The following is a 21,751-nucleotide window of genomic DNA, read 5'->3' as shown; positions in this document are numbered from 1 at the left end:
CAAGGTTCTGACACAGAGTGGCTTTATGCCCTGGGAGACATCATTTGGCACCTGGGTGGTCTAAACAATGGCTCCAAGACTGATTCTTAAGTTAGAAAAAAAGTCCTGACCTGCATTGGTAAGAAGGAATTTCTTCAGATGTTCCTTTTACACACAAAATCGCAGGTCTGGTTTCTATCCCTTGTCTTTATTTATAGTTGTAGCAGTTGTCACTCAAAGATGTAAAGCTCTCCTGATGCTGAATTCTTGGCACTTACCTTGGTTGTATGTATTAGGAAGGAGGGGGTTATTCTTGGGTCCCTAAATCAGATTGAGTAAATCATCATTGTTTCATAATCCTAAGAGTCAGGTCGCTTCATTAGATTGATGCTTCTTAGAAGTAGGTTGAGATCTAAAAATTCCAGGTTAATTATACTTTACTTGGGTGAGCTTAGTTGAGCACAATTAGCTGTGATTTTGAAAAATCATCTGTCGAAGGTCATTATTGGTCATAATGGCATGGCATCTGCTTTTGTTTTTAAGTCAGTAATAAGCTAAATAAGATAATTTTTCTGCCATTTTGCATTTTAGGCAAGCTGATTACAATTATGTTGTTTTTTTTTTTATTAAGCTTTCTCCTTTGCCAATTAGAACTGTCTTGTGTTTCAGCTATATTATCAGATTGCTGAACTCAGAATAATGACATACATCAATCAAGCATTTGTTGTGCACCAGGCATTAATAAATGTTACTACTAGGCATTATACTAAATGTTTACGATACAAAACCAAAAATATCCTCAAGGAATTTGCTTTTTATCCAGAGAAGCCATGTATAATTATAAGGTTAACTATACATTTATGTTATAAGCTATATTGTTGTTATAATTTTATAATAATTATAAGTTATAAATATAAATATAATTTCAGGGGACAAGGGACATGGGGAGTGGGGAGACTAGCAGCTGAAACCCAGAGGAGAGTTTATAAAGGAAATTGACACATGAGCTGAGCTTCAGAAGAAGCTAGGGATTCTGTGAGTTGGAGGCAAGGAGGTATTGCTTTCCAGGGATAGGAGAGGACCTGTCCAGAAGCACAAAAATGAGAGAAAAATATATCTGGGACACAGCAAGCATTTGGGTTAGAATGAAATAGAAGTGTGTCATAGAGCCAGGTTATGAAGGACTAATAAAATTGCCAATAGTGTTAGTATTAGACTCATAAGCAATAGAGTTCACTGGAAATTCCTGAACAGGAAACTGACATTGTCAGATCTATACCTGAAGTATATCACTTTGATATCTCTATGGAGAATAGATGGAAAAGGGCAGAAACCAGAAGAAGGCGGCCCACTTGGGAAACTGACATCTAGGTCCAGCAGGCCTAACTAGCTACCTAGCTTTGAATGGCCCACAAGCTATGAATGGTTTTTACCCTTTTGAATAAGGCTTATTATATTTTTTTAATGCAGTTTTGGCCTGCAGGCCCTGATCTAGATGAGGAAGGCCTGAACTAGAGAAGAACAGAATCAAAGTGCCCATGAAGGCAGAAGGAGGGGGGGGGAGATTAAGGGAGGAGTTTTCCAAGGTGATGACCCGGGGCAATAATAAATGATGAGGTCTTTGCCAGTCTGAAAATAGGGCCATGTTAAGGGAAAGAATATGAAACTCCCCTTCTGCACTTAATAGAAACCTTTCTTTTCTGAAACCGAGTTTCATCTAAAACATGAATATAACTCCTTAAACACAACTCACCTCAGTGATATAAGGATCAAAAGTGAATGTATATAAACCACATCAACCATTCTTTTCTTCTTTTTTAATTTAATATATTTTTATTCAAAGATATTTTATTCTCCCAAATACATGTAATAACAGTTTTCAACGTGTTTTCTCAAATTATAAGATCCAAATTGTATCCTTCCCTCTATCAGAGATAGTAAACAAGTTGACTGGTGTTAAACATGTATTATATATGTGCCATTCTTCGTACTATTATTTTTATAATAATATGTTAGTATAATGACAAAATTTGGGGATCTACACAAATCTTAAAATCACTGAATCAAAAATTTTAAATGGATTCAATTAATTTCCAAGGTGATAGAAGTAGAAAACATAACTATGAAAGGTAAAATTATAATTTAAAGGCTTTAACCTTTATAAATATGAGAATATTTATAAATACACAATTATAAATTTATAAATACATAAGTATAAATATACAAATATTTTTCTTTGTTTCTTAACCAGTTGATAACCAGCTCAAGCATTCAAAGCATTAATTATTGCAGCTGATTGTAACCCTCAGGTTAAGAGGATGTTGCTTCAAGCTAAATTGTTTATAGAAAAATTGGAGTGCATTATATTTGCTGAACAACTTTTACAATAACATTCTTGCCCTAATTTTAAAAAAATCTTATAGAACAAAACAGGTCAGGGTATCCATAAATATTATCACATTTTATTTAGAGCCAGAAGGAATGTTCATTTTACAAATAAAACTGGGACCCAGAGAATTGAAGCAACTTGCACAGGATTATACAGCTAATCTCAGATTTATCCTGACATCATTAAAATAATTTTCCTTAATTATATGCATGGGACAGAGATAAAATTGTGAATGATAGCTTTAGTTCTTGTCATACAGTTAAGTTCAATCATTCATTTCTTCAGCAGATATTTAAAGCCTACTACTATTTGCTAGATACTCTCCCCTACCTAATAGAATTTATCAAGTAGAAAAGATAAAACATACACAAATAACTGTACTTCAGATTTAAAATGCAAAAGTACATTGAAACAGTACAGAAGGGAGAGAAATCTTCAAATTGGAGGAATCAGGAAAGCCTTCATGGAAAAGATTCTTCTGCTCTAGCAGAAGTGGATTTGGGGAAAATAGAAGGGTTTTCCAAGAAGAAAGAATTGTTTGAGCAAAGATAGTGAATATGGACATGTTCAGGAATTATACAGCCCTGTTTTACTTGAGTATAAGGAAAACTTGATTGGAGCCACATCTTAGGCTTTGGCTGCCAATCAGAGGAGTTTAGACTTTATTTCATGAGTACTAGAGAAGCACTAAGATTTTGTGTTCTGAACATTGGCAAAATTAAGAGTTCTGCTCTGTAAAAATTTATCTGACTTTATATATATATATATATAAAAGAGAACCTATGGGAAGTTAGGTGGCTCAGTGGATTGGTAATCAGGCCCAGAGAAGGAAGATCTTGGGTTCAAATGTGGCCTAGACATGTCCTAGTTGTATGTGCCCCATGGCAAGTCACTTAACCCATTGCCTAACCTTAGAACCAATACACAGTTATTGATTGGTTCTAAGATGGAAGGTAAAGGTTTAATAAAACAGAATAAAGGAAGGATGTGATCAATTCACTTCAACAGATATTAAATAACTGTGTACAAAGCACCATGCTAGACACTGGTGTATCCTCAGATAATTTTAAAAGCTAAATTACCAAGAAATTACCACTAAGTTTGGCAATTAGGTCCTGGTCATTAGTGACCTTTGAGAGTGCAGTTGTGGTATATTGGAATGTTAAATGTATCTAGGTTATAAGAGATGGAGGAGCAAATGAACTGGATGGAGAAGAAATAGGTACAGTGGTTGAGAGAAGAGATAAGATAGGTCAGGTAGCAAAACACAGTTAGTTGGGTAAGAGAGGGGCACTGAACATGTTTGTAGACAAAAGGGAGAAGACCAAGAAAAAGCAGGAGGAGGCGGCAGTAATTAACTCAGCAAAGTCTTGGAGAAGTTAGGGGAGAATGGAATCAAAGATTCACATGGGATAGGTTAGTCTTTTTTTCTTTAAACCCTTACCTTCCATCTTAGACTCAATACTGTATTGGTTCCAAGGCAGAAGAACAGTAAGGGCTAGATAATAGGGGTCAAGTGACTTGGCCCAGGGTCACACAGCTAGGAAATATCTAAGGCCAGATTTGAACCTAGATCCTCTAGTCTCTAGGCCTGGCTTTCAATCCACTGAGCCACCCAGCTGTGCCCCCCAGGTTAATCTTTGAAGTGGAGAGAGAAAAGGCAGAGGAGCTCCAATCTGAATACTTTTTTATCATCTGTTATTTTATTGCCAATGACTTCTTTGGGTAAGCAAATTCTTCTCTATCGATGTAGGTCAGCAGCTAATCTTCAGCTTAGTTCCACAACATTGTCTTAGGTTCAAAGGTATAAAATGGCTTTCAAGCCCCTGAGTCTTTGTTTGTAACCTTTTTTTTTTTTTTTTATCTTATTCATTCTGCAACTTCATTGCTTCCTTACTGTTCTAGGTAATTTCTGTTGAATCATTCTTATCCCACTCCAGTCTCTGTACCTTTTTCTCCTCATAGTTGAAACATCTTTCCAAATCTCTTCATTGACCTCTGAAACTCATCTCCTCATCTAACACCAAATTGGTACTTTGTGGGGCCAGGGCATTAATATATCTCTCAACCCTATGTCTTTCTAATTGGAAACAAAATTCCCTATAGCCCTCTCTTCTAGTTTGAGAAAATGGCATCATAATTGTTAACTTTCTTTAATCTAGTCTCAGATTTTAAATTTGTAGGCATATATTGTCTGGTTTACTTTGAAGCAATCGGGATTCACTGTGTAGCATGAATCAATGAGAGTAGAATTTGCTGGAAAAGGACACACACCACATTAAAATAAGCAAAGATGTAGGAGGAAAAAAGATCCAAGGAAAAGTGAAGAACTTTAATGAAAACTAACATTTGATTTTGACTAACATGATCTGTCAATAAACAACCATTTTTACATTTTTTTTATTTTTTGGTAAATTGAATACAGAATTATTATCCAGATTATTTTTATCATGATCTAGCCTTAGCATCATTTGGCTATATTGTATTTATGTCTATCTACTCCTCCTTGATGAATATATACAAATTAAAATTAAATGTTTGTTAAAATGGAACCTTTTAAAATCATTAGAAATGTTTACGTTTTATCTATTATAAGTACCAGACTATATTCTTAAACCACCAGGCCATTTTATAAATCAAACCTCTTGATTTATAATTTTCCCTATGTTTCCCTACTATCAAAGCAAGAATGCTCCAACATAGAGACCTATAACTAGATAGCTTCTTTTTTTCAGTTGACTAGATGGTCAAATAGTACAGTATTGCTTAGTTCTAATCTCAAAAATTTTTTTTATTTTCTCTTTTAAAAGATTTGTCTGATAAGGGGTAAGAAAGGTTTATCATTTAGACAAGTTGCTGATTGAGGAAAAGAAATCATTCTTACATTCAAATAAAGAAATTAACAAATTCAATATGAAGTCACCAGAGTCAAATGTATATAGAGTAAATGGATGCACTATAAATGTTATCTAATCTCAATTGGTCTCTTATTGCACTAATTAAAGCAGACTACCTTGGCAGTTTTCAAGGTATGGTCTACAGACTCTTCAGAGTTCCTGATACCCTTTGAAGGGGTCTAGTTAGGTCAAAATCATTTTTATAATAATACTAAGATGTTATTTGCCCATTGAAATGCCCCTCCCCTTTATTTTGAAAGACCAAATTTTTTTCAAATTCTTCAACCAAAATAATATTGCAACAGATTGAAAGCAGAATCATCTGTTTTCTATTTAGCCAGACATTAAAGACATTTGCAAGAATATGTAAAACAATGCCACTCTTGGACACTACTTTTTTTTTTTAAATGTTTATGTTCCAATGAGTTCCTAATTATTTTAATGATTTTTATTCCCTTTTGTCATTGCAAAGGACAGACTTCACCCTCATGCCACCTGTAGGGCTATTTGCTGTTGCTCTGAACTGCCCCCTTTCCTGTATCTCAAAATCTTCTGCATCATTTGACTTGACTATTCGCTTAAGCTGTCATATCTCTCTCACAGCCAGAACGAATAAGAAAACCTGTTTTTGCACCCTGCTTTCCATTTTTTCCTCAAACTTCTGAACCCCTTACATTCTAGCTTCTAACCTCAATACTTAACTATTTTCGTCAAGATTATCAGTGATAAAATCTTATAGCCTTTTATCAGCCTTAAAATTTCTTGGCTTTTTTGTAGATGCTAATACTGTTGACCACCTTTCCCCCGGATATATTCCTGGCACTGCCCTTTCTTGGTTCTGCTACCTATCTTATTGTACCATTACTGGTTCATCCTTATCCTAACCTTTAATTATGGACTTAACCTCCACCCCTGCCCCTCAGATTCTTCTCTGTTCTTTTGGATATGGGCTTCACCTATCAACTTTTGCACATAACTATGAAGCCCAATTCTCTCCTAAGCACCATCTTCTTACTGGGCATTTCCAGATGAATGTGCTACAGGCATCTCAAATTTGATATATCCAAATCAGAACTCCTTTCTTCCTAACTTAGCTAATTTCTATTGAGAGTTCTATAACATCCTTCCAGACACTCAAATTTATAGTTTATCAAGTCATCCTTACCTCTCCCCTCTTCCCCATCCTCAGTATCCCATCAGGTGCTATACCTTGTTGTTCTACCACCACATCTCTTATATCAATGTCCATCCTCTTTTTTTATACTGACATGACTGCGATCCTAGTTCAGGCCCTTACTACATCTTATCTGGACTATTAAAAAAACCACCTCATTTTTCTCCTGACTTCCAGTCCCTTTTCCTATTCCTTCTCCACATAGCTGACAGATTAGTATTCATAAAACTCAAGGAGAACAGTGTTACCCTGGTCATTAAACAATTGGCTCCCCATTGCCCCTAACATCAAGCATTCATTTCTCTTTAGTATTTTAATCTCATAATCCGGCTTCTTTTTCCTACTTACTAAGCATTATACTCCTTCATTCACTCTTAAATTCCAGGCAAACTAACTGTTTGAATGTTATAATAAATATGAATAACATTTATTCCCTGGGCCATGCATTACAACTATCCCACCTTTATATAAACTGCATCCCTAGGTTACACTAGGGATTCTCCCTTACCTGGGATGTATTCCCACCCCACATCTACCTGTTAGAATCCCAAGCTTTCCTCAATACTTTTCAACTGCCTACCAACTTCTACATGAGATCTTATAGAAGTTGCTCTGAGCTGCCCCCTCCTCTTTCTCCAAATTGCCAGTGCCTTCTCTAAAATTATTTTGTATTTAATTTCTATTTGTTTTATATTTACTTACCTCCCTTTGTGTTGCTTTCCTTGAAACAGAGAACAAGTTCTTTGATGGTAGAGACTGGTTTTTGTTTCTATCCACAATGTCTAGGTACAGTGCTTGTTTGAATGAGTGAATGAATGACTATCTCAGAATCTAATGATGTAGAAAACATTTTAAATTGTAAAGTGCTATAAAAGTATGAATTATTACCACTCAGTTGTCATAAAAATACATTAGTTTATTGCTGAAATGTGGTATCTACATATGAGGCATGACTATAAAATAATGGTGCTATACAGTAGCTGGCATGTAGTAGGCACTTAATAAATGTTTACTGACCCCCTGTTGACTGATTGAAATTTTAGAAAATATTCTGAACTCTTAACATCCAAATGACTATATCTCCTTAGTAGTTACCTTGATGGGTAGGCTATGTACTACTTGCAATTTTGCCATTGTTCAAAGTATTTTGAGAATGTTTTTCAAATTCTTTCAGAATATCTCCAACTAGTAAGCAGTCAATTCTTAACCATTTTGGATTATCAGCCCCAATAGCTAAAAAGCATTTGGTACTTATCAGCAATACCAATTTTTCATGCTTTGTAGATGGACTAGATTTTGTTAATTCATTTAGCACTAAGTACTCAATGAGATATATAATCAAACTGTGTGTTAGTATCTTAAATAAAAAACTAAGTGCAGCTATAATATAATAGGATGGGGAGGGGTATGGAACCAGAAGATCTGAATTCAAGTCTTGACATTTTAACCTTACTTGCTAAGTGGAAATAATATTACAGGACCAGCTTCTCTAAGCATGGTCACGAGGGGACACTTTGGGTTATTTGGTGCTGTTGTTCTGAGTTTGGAGCTATTATTTAGTATTTTTAAAATCATTCTGTAACTCAACTGTGGTCAAAAATGAGATTCCCCCCTTCCTACCCCCCAGAGACAAGGGTTTGATAAAATTGTGGAGTAAATATTAGAAGGTGTATGTTTTGAGAATATAATAAATGGGGGAAAGACAGTTAATTCTAAAGTGAATTACTTTAGAATGAATTGAAATGGAAGAAAAAGATAGATATAAAGATACAAGGGCACTTTGAACTGGATGGTAGACCCAAAAGAAACTTAAATTGTGAAAGACAAGGATCAGTCACAGTACATCCTGATTTCAAGTCAGTGAGGAACCAGATGAGTGACAACCATATATATATATAGACATAACTAATTTACCTTTTGTCCGTTAGGTTCTATGACCTTAATAAGCTTTCATCATGAATATGCAGTTACGCTATATTGACAATAGCATAACGATATGGAAGATGAAAATCTTTTTCAAATTGATATGAATGTGTACCCTTCAAAGAAGTCTACCTCTATAGCCTCCTTCTAGTATGGAAGGGAACTTAAGTTCTCAAAGCATAAGCTTTCATAGGTCCTACCAAGGTGTTTTGGGCCACACCAGTTCTCAGAAACTATATTTTGAATCAGGAACACAGAATTAAAGTCACAGATCTTTCAAGGATTATTTGTTTGATCATATCACCTTTTTAAGGAAAGATGAGAAGAGGTTTGAGTGTATTGTTGAATATTTGCTAAAGATGATTTTAACAAACTCCCACGTTCATTTATTATCAAACTATATTTTTAGTCAATAGCTGCATGTATTTTTGTTAGTCTTATAGGATAATTTGAAAAAGGTAAATGGTATTGTCTAATGCAGATATCTCTTTCTTTTTCTCTGAATTGCTATTTTATTCAGATCACAAAGTATACATCTGGCACAAACGTAGTGAGCTGCCAATTGCAGAGCTAACAGGACACACACGCACAGTTAACTGTGTGAGCTGGAACCCACAGATTCCATCTATGATGGCCAGTGCCTCAGATGATGGCACCGTTAGAATATGGGGACCAGCACCTTTTGTAGACAACCAGGATATTGAAGGTAATACCATTTGCAATATTCTTAGGGGTTTTTTTCCTTTGATGAAAACTTGATTGTACATATTGGTTACAATAATCACTGGTGTTTTTGAAATAGATGTATGTGGCACATGTGTTTTGTGTGTGGAGAAAGTTATCCTTAGAGCACTGTACACTAGTCTTGCATAGAGATTCTTTTAAACAATGTTGTCACCTAACTTCATATTTAGGACCTTTTTATAGTTCTCATGGGCAAAATGGGAGGAACTCCCTTCAATTTTATCTAGTTATATACTAATTATACTGTATTAAATTAAAAAGTCTTATTTTTGTTATGGATGTTACCTAATTTCACTTATTTAGCAAATATTTACTTAAATACTAAGTGTAAGGCATTTTACTAATTACCAAAGAATACCAAAAAAAAACCCTGCATTTTCCAAGTTAACATAATGAGTAAACTATATGATCTCTAACCAGTTTGTAAAATGAAGATATCCTAGACTTTCTGCTCATCTCAAGTATAGATTTTTTTTGCTTAAAAATGGTACCTCTTAACATGTTAGTTGCATGCTAGTCATATGTAACCAAAATATGAGGCAGGGTAATATCTTAATGAATTTGGTTTGGCTTCCAAGGTGCAGTACAAAGGAAGGGCAGAACACTACAAGAAAGAACATGGTGAGTCAGCAGAAAGTAAAGCAAGCCAGCTTTAGTGAGGGGAAGTACATTGAGAAGAAGGCAGTAGGAAAGATAATGGTCAAGACCAAGGGGTTCCCAGATGGAATAAGGTACCCCAAACTGGTTAAGCCTATTGGATTTTCATGAGACTTTTATCTGAGTCCAGCAAGGATCAGGCATTAAGGGGATGAAAAGGGCATTCTGGCCCTACCGTGCAGCTCAAAGTTTAAGGACTGATTAGACCGATTAATGGGGGGTAGGGGAGGTATAATCTGGAGAACTAATTGATTCTCAAATTTGCTTTTGGTCATTATGGCTGGCCTTGCTTCAGCCAGATGACTCGGGGGGTATTTGAGCTTCAATGGGGATTCATTTAACAAGGAATTTTTAAAGTTGAAACTTTGGCTTTAGAGCAAAGATAAAGAGGCATTAGAATAATGATGATTTCAATTTTGTTGTGAAACACTAGTGAAATGTGTTTATAACAGGGAAGTTTTACTCAAAATGATTTAGTGACAATCTCATTATAATTGCTGGCTATATATAAATGTGAGTTTTTTAGCTTTTGTGGAAAGAACTAAATTGAACTTGAGTGTGACGTATGACAACCATAGTTTATCTTTGACACTTCTACAGGAAAGGCTTGGAATAGGGGGTAGACCGGAGAAGAGTAGTTCTAATTCTTTTTGTTGCTTTCAGTCTTTGTCAGCTCTGAATCTAAGTTGACAATTTTCACATCTTCAAATTATCATGGGACATTCTGACTTTCCCTTCTAGAAAACACTACCTATAAAAGGGCAGACTCATTTTACCATCTGTTATCCTAATGCAAATTCTAAAACCTCTAGGGTAGGTAGGTGCTTTATGAATCTACATTGTGATAACCATTTTCTAACATAATTCTCTTTAGTCCTTTGACAGTTCTTCCTTCAAAGAAATTCATATGAATGACAGGAGAATAGATCTTTTAAGTGACTTGTTTTAGAGATACCATTGTGAGAGTATAACCACACAGCAACAGTTATCTGATGAGTTTTATCCACATGGTCACTAAAGAAAGATTCCACAAATTTGCTTCAAATCATATACTTAAAAATAGACTTGAGAAATCATTCGAGTTTGCCTTCTACCCACATAGCGAATTTCATCTGTATCACTAACAAAAGTAGCCCTTCAGAAAATAATTAAAGACCTCCAGTGGTGAATTTAGCAGACAAATTAACTTTTCATCTTTCAGGGGAATAAAAACAAAAAAGTAGTGAAGAGAAGGTGGCATTATTCTTCAGTTTCTAAGAACCCAAACTAGGATGACTGAGGAGGATCTTGGAAGATCCTTTAGGGGGAGAAAACTGGAAGAAGCTGCTGACTACATTTGACTGAGCTGTTTCCTAAGTCATCTACAGAACTGTCTTGTGAGCTCTCTTGGTGGCCAGCACACACACGCACACTTTAGCTGGGACATTAAAGTATGCATAATAGATAGTGACTAAGAAGCTCAAGGAGAATTCAGGAGTGTCTAGTGTTTTAGGTTTTTCTTTTTATTTAATTATGTGCATCATCATGATAGTAAAATGCAAAAGAATATGCATAGGAAGAACAAAGTGAACCACAGTAGTTTCCAATAAAATTAAATCCAGAATGCCCATGATGAAATTGCTAGATGATTATAGTGCTAGAATTTATCAAGATGTGCTTGTAGGATTAGCTCTAATTTAAATGGTTATTATCTGAAAATAATACTTTTCTGATATAATTATAGCAAGAAGAGATTCATGATCTCACATGAGTAATGAAAACGATTTTTCAAGTCCTAGTTCTATGCTTTCTAGCAATACAGGTATCTTTGTTAGGGTATGGGGGAACAGTTACTTTATATTTCAAAAACTTTATTTTTAAATTTTGTGATTTAAATTTAGAGAGACGTAGCAGTTAAATATTTATAGTATTTTTTCTATTTGTGAAATATGGTGTTATGTTGGTTTAGGTCTTTTTTCTATGGTATGGGGGGAGGGGGATAATTGAGAGAAAATCTAAAACAGCCTGCATCCAGAACCCATCTTAACCTTCCATTTAAATATCTTTCCTGGTGTACTCTCTGTATTATGTCTACATGGCCTGCAAAAGTAAAACTTGGGATAGCAGTGATGTATGTAACTCTTAGTTATTATGGAAACAAATTATTTCTTTTTGGATTTCAACTAATTTATAAAGGCAGGTGTATCTAAGCATTTTTGCCTCAAAATTAATATTGCCAAAATATGACTTATTTTATTAGTGATACTATAATTTTTAGTAATGTGGTATTTTAAAATTCTCTAACCAACAACTTTTTTCTTTTTCTTCTCCATATACACACATTTCATCTTGTCTTCAGAGGAATGCAGTAGCATGGATAGTTGATGGCGAATTCGGAGCAGACGACTTCTGTTTAACTTAAAATTAGTCGTATTTTAAATGGCTTGGGATTTGGTGCAAACAAACATGATTGATAGCTGGACAGACATGCTCGTCATGAAAAAAAAAAAGAACCATTTCTGAAGCCCGATCGGGGCCAAACATTTACCACCTTGCTTCATAGTAACCAGTTGAGATGAAGCACGTCGTTAGAACGTTGTTGGACACCGTGTTGAATTACCCCCCCATCGGTTGTGAAGAACTGTGCTACATTCAGGCTACCCATTGAACTCAGTATATATATTTTTTTCCTTCCTGCCTTTTTGTCTGGCGGGCTACCATTCTTGTTGCTCTTCTGTGTAATGAAGTTTAAATGCTTGTTTGGAAAACTTTATTTAACAGTTTAGAAGGCTTGATAGAAAGAGTGCTTTAGTCTGAAGAGTATACGTTGGATAGGAAAGTTATTTCCTTCTCTTGTTTCTCTAAATCTCTCCGCCTTATTTAGCTTGAGATCTTTGCAGCTTGGTTCATGGATTCTAGCCTTGCCCGTTGCGCAGTATATACTGATCCAGATGATAAACCAGTGAACTATGTCAAAAGCACTCTCAATATCACATTTGACAAAAAGTTTTGTACTTTTCACATAGCTCGTTGCCCCGTAAAGGGTTAACAGCACAATTTTTTTTAAATAAATTAAGAAGTATTTATAGGATTAAAGTGACTTCATTTGTATACATTTGGAACTTAAACCAGCTTAAAAACAGTGTCATCTATGACATAGATATGCAGTATAACTGATGATCTTCTGGAGTACCATACAAGACATGGTCAGAAACAGTGCTCAGAAGGACTTTACACAGGCAATTAAGAGTAAATTTTTTGAGGTCTTTTGTTTTTGTTCTTCAGCCATCACTCATCTTAAAGATACTTAATAAAAATAACTTCTAGATACACAGTATGATAGAATAGAACAAAGGTCAATTTAGGATTTCTCCAAAGTTTATCCAAGTTTTTCATGAAATTGGAAATCAAAAGAAATAGGAAAGAATAGAAACCTAGAGAAATGTTACAATCTTGGCTACATTTTTTTTAAATCTCAAAAGTAAGAGGACCGTATCCAGATTATAATGCACATATTGAGCTTATAAACATCCATTTTTCCCTATATTACACATTTTTCCTTAATATTTTGATTGACAGATTTAAAGAATATCCCTTTTAAGTTGATGTTATAAATATTGCCATACTGGACCTCATTTCTAAACTGGTGCTGTGGATAGATTTCTTTTCTGGTTTTTGTTTTTAAATATAAGGAATGGTTTCCTTTGTAAAAAGAAAAAAAAAAGCACTTTTATTTTGAATATTTTACACTTCTGAAAATAAGCCAAGAGCCTGATGTTCGTGTTGTGCTTTTTACCCCATCACAGTTGAATATGGCACACTTGGTCTCCCTTGAAATTCCCTTTTTCAGGTAAAGGAACAGGATAGATAGGGCAGACCACCGCTTTTGGATAGGGGAAAAGGTATCAGGATGAACCCAAAGCGAAAGATCATGATCAGTAGAAGTCTTGAGAACTGGAGTTTCAGTTCCTTTTAGGACCAGTCATCTACACTATATTTAACTACTGTGGATAGACTTCTCCAGAATCCACATGGGGAAGGAAAAGGCATGGGTGGCTTGGATATCACGGATTCTTCCATTATTTGGGGGGGAGGAGGGTGACTTGGTTTGTGGGAGGAATAATATGGGAGGTAGGGTGGGGGAAGAGAGAGAAACACAAATTGGCCTTAAAATAACATAGATTCTCCCCAAAGCTTGCAGTAAGAGAAATTAATAGATCGTGGTCAACAGATTATTTATCAAATTGGTATATAACCTTAAAGATTTTCATAGTGTCTTTACTCTCCATTTTGCAGAGATCGCCACTTAGAGAATCAAAGAAATCCTGTCTGTTTTGATACTTCTGAGTTAGAATAAGAACTATATGTTACACCTTATCTGGTACTTCATTTTTCTTAACTAAAATTACTTTTTACTTTAAGCTTGAATAAAAATCTATTGGTAACTGTATATAACTAAGTGGCAACTTCTCTTTACCTCAGTACAGTTCAGACCATTCATATTTTAAGTGATTTGTGTATACCCTGAAGCCGTTAATACACCCTAGTCTCTGCAGTAACATCTCTAGTAAATTATGAGCTGTAGAAATTCCACAGCTGTTTACAAGTTTGGTTACAAGAGTGCTGTGGGTACATTTGTAACACTGAAATTCATGCCCATTCAAGAGGCAATCTGGATGGAACTAAAAATCCCTCTCTATTTTGACCAGCCCCGCCTACATAATTCGTGAGTTTTCAAAGTGCACTTTTAAAGTACAGTACAGTAAGAATGCTTCAAAAATGGAGTAGATATGAGGCACATTTTCCAGGAATATAGCTCCATTGAAGTGGAGCAACACAACTATGCAAAGGTTTCTATAGCAGCTAGGTGAGTTCATTTTCCAAGTTTATTGTCTTACTGACAGTTTCCTGTACTCTCCGGTACTTTGCTGTGCCAATTTACTGTTAACATCTGTTTCTTACATATACCAGTTAGTAACTGTGATAGAAAGGTCAAATTTGTATGGGGAGGCAATCTAGGATTTTATGGTACTTAAAACCCTGCTGGCAGAATAATCAGTAAGTCCACAGACGGTAATTGCAAACTTCTGATAACTGCTGTAGAATATATAAGATAAAGAAAGCAAGTTCAATTTCTAGCAAGCCAACCACAAGATAGTAGTAAATATGTGAACTGAAAAGTACCAATACTTTTTGCACATATGAAAATGGAGATTTTGACTTAACAAAAAGGTTAGTAGGCGCATCTGCAACAGATTAATTTCCATGTGCTTAAAAATGTTTCTAGTCTGGTATTTTTAAGGGCCAGAGCAAGGATGATTCTTATTCCCATATAATTTGTTGTTAATATAAAATACTCAAATTTTAGGGTTGTAGAGGTTTGGTGGGGTAGATTTGGGGTAATGGGATATTCAGAATCAGTTTTATTTCTTATTTTAATAGTTTATGATAAAAGTCATGGCAACTACATTTATGTTCTCATTGGCGAGGTAAATTCTGAATTACACTGAATAAGGTAAGTAGTTTAAAGGTGGAGCACAACTTCATTTGGGGCTATGATCATAAATTATTGGCTAGCCAGCGGGAAGTGAATTCCCTAGTTTTTAAATACACATGATAAATATTTGAAGAAAGCTGCTATTAAACCATTAAGCTCAAATTTAAACCATCCAATTCATCTGAAATACACACATAATGTTTAAGTGATTTGCTATTAGGAGTGTTTTGCCTCTAGTGGCATTTCATGACATTAATAGAAAATTCTTCTTTCCCACCCCCTCCCCATCTTGAAATTTTCTTTTTTAGGATGTTGGTTCCTGCAAACCAGAACTGACCTTACCACCTCTGCCTCACAGTGGGTAAATGTATGGTACAGCTTTTGATACACTGAAGGGAAAAATATCCATGTCATATCTTTCACAGCAGAAGAATGGCTGATTTTGAATGGGGAGAAAGAAGACATTTTTCTTAATATCCTTTATTGCCCCAACTCCAAAATGTATAAAATATGCATTTGATTTATTTGGGTTTGTTTCTACAATTTAAACTAGTAGCAGCTCATTTTTTTGTTTCCCCCTTCAAAAATTGAGTATCTGAGTATCTTAGTAACAATGTTATTTAATAGGAACTGCTACTTTTTTTAAAAAGAGGCAAAATTTCATTAACACTTAGATGCTTTCTAAAAATAGGATAGTAATTGAAAATTTTCAGTGGTGTTAAGCTATTATTATAGTAGCTATCCTCTAGTCACTAAAATAAAACTAAATCCCATTTCCTACCTTCATAGTCCAGATTATCTGGATTCATTGAGACAGATAGTTGAAGGAGTATAAAAAGTGTGTATGTATGTGTGTACGCATGTATGTGTGTCTTGTGTGCATGTGTGAGAGAGAAAAATAGAGAGGAATATGTAAGTCATGGAACCAGCTGTTCTAGGTACTTGTCATGTTTTATTAAAAACTTTTCAAGTCTTGTGTGTATGTGAAGTGCCCTCTCTGACATTAAGGTTTGGTTAATACTAGTATATTTTTATAAGCTTGAAATTAAATGTGCCCCATCTTTTACTTAAGCATTTTCATTATTAGGGCAAATGTGCTAGAATTGAATCTTAACATTTTTAGGCACAGATGGAAAAAAAGTTATTGGCTCCTTGAAAATGTATGGGGAAAAAAAATGGATCCACAAAGCATGTATGTACTTACAAACCAAGCTGTAGAGATCAAGAAAAGAACTTTATTGTTGATCCCAAGATTTCTAAATTGTCAAGAGTTTTATGAAGTTGTGGTGGAACTAGTTAACACTTAGAGCTTTGGGTATGTAATGACTATTTGCTATGGACTGATTAAATGTTTCAAAGGATTGAGTTCTTAAATTTTCTGGTTTTTTGTTTTGTTTTGTTATTTTCCTCAGATTATATTTAGCAGTTTAAATTTTCTTTGCTATATTAAAGCATAAGAGCTTTGGGTCTCTATTTATTTTCACTTGTTTTACTAATTATTTACAGGACACCCTATGTTAACTTTTTTTATTTTATAAATGTGTAGTATATTAAACATATCTTTAAAAGACTTTTTGTTCAATTGAAACATTAACTTTTGATTTGTTTTACTAGGGTTTTTAAAAAAAAATTACACTTTTTCCATGTCAGTGCACAGCACTTAACAAATTGTTTGTATTCCCTTTCTTTCAATTCAATAAACAGAATGAATAACTGAATTTAGTGTGTTACTACTCCTCAGTGGGTTTTTCAGTATTAATACTTTTTTTTTTACTAAGAAAGCATTTATATAGACTTACTCCAATTGGTAGAATCTAAATTTGACATCTTCCCAATTTGGAATTTATGTTCTAGATGTTTGTTACAACTAAAGAATAGATCATGTGATCAGCACCACTTTAATGTCAGAGAACCCTTTGTTAATGAACATCAGCCATAAATTATGGATACCTTTAATGAACAGTTAGCAAGATGTTTGGAAAAGCATTTTGTTTCTGCAACTTTCACAAACTACAATCCTATTCAAGAGCAAGCAGAGAAAATACCTTCTTAAAAGTTTATAATAAAACTTATTTCATAATGTGAAATGTGCACTAATCCCTGCCATCCTTTTAAGATATGCCCTATTTTTCTTCCTTTCATAGTCAAATTCCTAAACGAGGTCTCCTCTATCTTCTACCTCTTCTTCACCTCATCCGCCCCTTGCAGCCCTGCCACTACTTCCACTCCATCACCACTTGATGGATCTGATCTGAGAGAGACGTGAGCTTTGACTTTCAGCAAGCCCTCTAAACCTCTCGAGTCACTGAAATAAGTGTCAAACTGCATCAGTAAAGGGAATTTCTTCCTTTGCAAGTGGCCCATACCAATGAAATCACAGATCTAGACCTTATCTTTTATTTATCTGGATCTGTATATCTTTCCAGTGGAATATAACTCCCTTGACAGCAGGAACTGTTCTATTTTTGCCTATCACCTTAACTCTGTGCCAAATAACTAGTTATTTAATAAATGATGAAAGTCCTACCTGAAAGCCTAATCTTGGTGATGCGCTCCTTAAGGCTATGCAGGAAAGTTCAAGGTCTGAAGAGTTCTACCATGTGAGTATAGTCCTGGCAACAGACTGTCTGGTATCACAGTATCACAATGCAAGTGCTGGATTTGGAATCAGGAGATCTCAATTCAAATTACTACCTGTGCTACGTGCCTCAATTCACTCAACTTCACTGGACTTGCTTCCTCATTTAAAATGCAGAGACTGAAATAAATGACCAATGATGTCCCAGCTCAAAAGAGCAGCAATATGGCCTATGGAATAGAGACCTAGACTTGGAATCAGAAGGCCAGGGTTCAAATTCTGTTTTATACTTAAAACCTGATCTCTGGCAAATCATTTAATTTCTCTGAGCTTTATTTCCTCACCTATAGAACAAGGATATCAATACCAGTAGTAGTAGTAATGCCACTCTCTCTGTTGTCATGAGACTAGAACAATGCACAAGACTCAAGTAGTTCTGCCCTAATTTTATTGGGAAACGTTTTGGGTTTTTTAACCCTTACCTTTAGTCTTAAAACCAATATTGGTTCCAAGACAGAAAAGTGCTAAGAGCTAGGTAATTGGGGTTAAGTGACTTGCCCAGGGCTACCCAGCTAGAAAATGTCTGAGCATATTTGAACCCAAGACCTCCTTTCTCTAGGCCTGGTTCTCTATCCACTGAGCCATCTAGCTGCTCCTGTTGTTGGCAAATGTTAAAAAGATAAATGAACTGAATCTCATTCAAGAGTATTAGTATACCAACAACTTGGTATGAATATAGTAACTCAAATAGATAAAAACCCTAAGATTCTCAAAACTAAGAATAATAATTTTAACTTTTAAACATTTACTTATTTAACCTTTCTGCCAATTAAAATACAAGGGCATGAGAGCTAGAGATTTAGAGATTATCCAGTCATTTACAAAAATCCCACCTACAACATTCATAAAGAGGTCACTTACCTCCTCTTGAAGATGACCAGAGGAAAACATACCACTTCCTAAAGCTACTATACATTTACATCTGACTTTTAGACCAATCTAATTGACATTTTTTCATTCATCAAATTAAATTTAATCGCTCATATGGCCTGGTCAGTAGTCAGTCCTCTTACCACCTTTACTCACCTCCTTTGGATGTACTCTCTGGCCCGACGATTCTCTTTCTAATGTGATACCCAGAATAGAGTATAATCTAGAGTTGGGCAGATTTATAGCTTAAACAATAGTTTAGAAAAGCTGAACTTCCCATGGCCCCTCTAACACGTGTTATTTTTGTGAATTTTCTGAATGCAAAACAAAACAAATTTTCATTTTTCATTTTTTGTGATTTGGACCATTCTTTATATGGTTGTTCTTTTCCATTTCTTAAAAATATAATGCATGTATTTTCTCCACTTATCTAGCATAATTTGTTTTTATTTTGTGTGTGTGTGTGTGTGTGTGTGTGTGTGTGTGTGTGTGTGTGTGTGTGTGTGTGTGTGTGTGTGTNNTGTGTGTGTGTGTGTGTGTGTGTGTGTGTGTGTGTGTGTGTGTGTGTGTGTGTGTTTTAAACCCTTAACTTCTGTGATTTGGCTCCTTGGTGGAAGAGTGGTAAGGGTGGGCAATGGGGGTCAAGTGACTTGCCCAGGGTCACACAGCTGGGAAGTGTCTGCGGCCAAATTTGAACCTAGGACCTCCCGTCTCTAGGCCTGACTCTATCCACTGAGCTACCCAGCTGCCCCGCATAATTTGTTTTTGATGAATTAATGCTGGTTCTTAGTGCTTACCATTCACATTTCTAAATGTTCACAAACTATTGTTTTGGAATTTTGAACAGAAATAGAATCAACTTCATCATCCTATAGAAAAAATACTTCACCTACTTGCCTTTTTTTAAAAATCCACACATTTCCCTGTTTCTAAACTTAGAAGTACCTCTACCATCTTATCCACTGCAATATTTAAAAGGGCACCAGCAGGCCAGAAATTACATCTTCAAATATTTGTAGTATCTTGGGATGCAATTCTTTCAAGCTGAGTACCTTGAATATTAAGGAGTGCTACATGCTCTTTTAACATATCTTTTATCTAATAATTCAATGCCAATTTAACAATTTCTTTCCGAGCCTTCCCAGACCAAAGATAATTCTCTTTGCTATGAAAACATACTTCATAAATTGAATAATTTTGCCTTTTTGTCCATTATTGTCCCATCAGCAATGATCTTATCCACTTTTTAGCCCCTAGTGAAGCTTTTAAAAAGCCTTTTGTTTTTACTGTTTCTTGGCTCATTCTCAGCTTTAACATTTCTGACATTTCTTTACAGGACTGTTAAATATTTATATTTGTCAGTTACTTACCTGTATGTCCATCTTCTCTGTCTTTTTAAATGTAATCTTTTTTTTAAGTTCCCTGTGTATCCACACTGGTATCTTTAAATAGCTCTTCCTTTTCTGACTAGTTGGAAGAATTATTTTTTTTGTCCAACTTTCCCTAGAATCTTAGGCTGCAAGAAGCTACCTATCATTTCTTTGATCTCTTTGAAATCTCCCCCCAAACCTAGGATGTCAGATAATTCCTAGTTTTGCCCTACTTAATCTATCTTGAATTTTAAGTGAAATAGTCACTTCCTCCCAGGTTAACAAGGAAAAAGATTGTCTTACATATTTTGCTTTAATCTTAGGCTTATATTTTTATACATGAACAAAAAGCTTTATAATCAGAACAAGTATTCCTCTCTATTAAGAAGTTTGGAGTGAAGCTAGTTCAAGACTGAAAAGAAACAAAAGATAAGGATTATTTATATTATATAGTTCTGATGAAATATGAATAACTGGAGGCTCAAATCAAAAGTATTTTCTTCCTAGTGGTTTTAGTAATCACATACCTACAGTTAATGGAATACTTAGTTTTCTGTTGTCTTTGTGATGGAAAAGTCCAAAGCTCCTTGTTTTTCTTAATGATGAAACTTCCAATATGACCCAGGACTTCCATCAAACCTCAGAACTGATTTGTCTGTTAACTAAATTCAAGTGATAATTTGTGGATGAAATCTACTCCATTTATATCTAAGGCAGAGCTTCATGATCTGCTGCCTTATATCCATCAACCTTTTCTCTCCTCAATTTAAGCTTGGATGCGTTTGACTTACAGGCTGCCTAGGAAAAAAGATTAGATCCTTAACATGTTTGCTCTACGCATTTCCTCACTAATACTATAACATCCAAAAATTCTTTAAAGGGGATATTTAGCCTAGAGAATTGGTTTATGAAGGCCATTTAGCCACTTTAAAAATACATACAAGGATAGCTAGATAGGTTCAGTGGACAGAGAGCCAGGCCTAGAGATGGGAGGTTCTGGGTTCAAATTTACTCAGAGACTTCCTAGCTATGTGACCCTAGCCAAGTGACTTAACCCCAATTGCCTAGTCTTTACCACTCTTCTGCCTTGGAACCAAGACTCAATATTAATTCTAAGCCAAAAGGAAATGGTTTTTTAAAGAAATATATGTATTTTTTATTTACATATAAGAATTGTCTTGTGGATGGAGAATTAAACTTGTTTTGCTTGGATCCAGAAGGAAAAACTACTATATATAGAGATAGAGATATATATAAAAATTAGATTTGGGACTGGAATATGGAAACTTCCTTGTTCATTAAGTTCTCTTTGCTGCCTGAGGACAGCAAGTTCTCTATCAATCACTGGAAGTCTTCAACTAGTGCCTGATATATGATTGGATATGGTGTAAAGGGATTTCTTGTTAAGCTATGGATTTGACTAGATGATCTTCCCTAAGGCCTACTTCAATACTGTGATCCTATGAATCTTAAGTGTGGCAAGAGGCCTCAGTCAGCCAAACATCAGAGAGAAGAGGAATGCCAGGGTAGGATACTCCCATAAGCCAAACTGAATATTTGAATGTTACAGATATAGCAGCAATCAGAACATTAGGCATATTAAAAATCTGTTTAGTTAATATTCAAAACAAATA

The 21,751-nt window shown here is 35.0% G+C and overlaps 1 protein-coding gene across 1 annotated transcript in view; it reads left to right on the top strand.

Moving 5' to 3' along the window:
- WDR26 (WD repeat domain 26) overlaps positions 1 to 16,957 on the top strand; it is a 59,660-nt gene extending 42,703 nt beyond the window's left edge. The window contains exons 14-15 of the mRNA XM_044674968.1: positions 8,883 to 9,068; positions 12,102 to 16,957. Coding sequence (XP_044530903.1) covers positions 8,883 to 9,068; positions 12,102 to 12,127 — 212 coding nt within the window. The 3' untranslated portion in view covers positions 12,128 to 16,957. The remainder of the gene's footprint in view (positions 1 to 8,882; positions 9,069 to 12,101) is intronic.
- The last annotated feature ends 4,794 nt before the right edge of the window (positions 16,958 to 21,751 follow it).

The sequence above is a fragment of the Gracilinanus agilis genome, chromosome 4, assembly GCF_016433145.1.
Source record: "Gracilinanus agilis isolate LMUSP501 chromosome 4, AgileGrace, whole genome shotgun sequence".
NCBI classification, from domain to species: Eukaryota; Metazoa; Chordata; class Mammalia; order Didelphimorphia; family Didelphidae; genus Gracilinanus; species Gracilinanus agilis.
The sequence above is the reverse complement of the archived record's forward strand: the minus strand, read 5'-3'. Positions and strand labels throughout refer to the sequence as shown.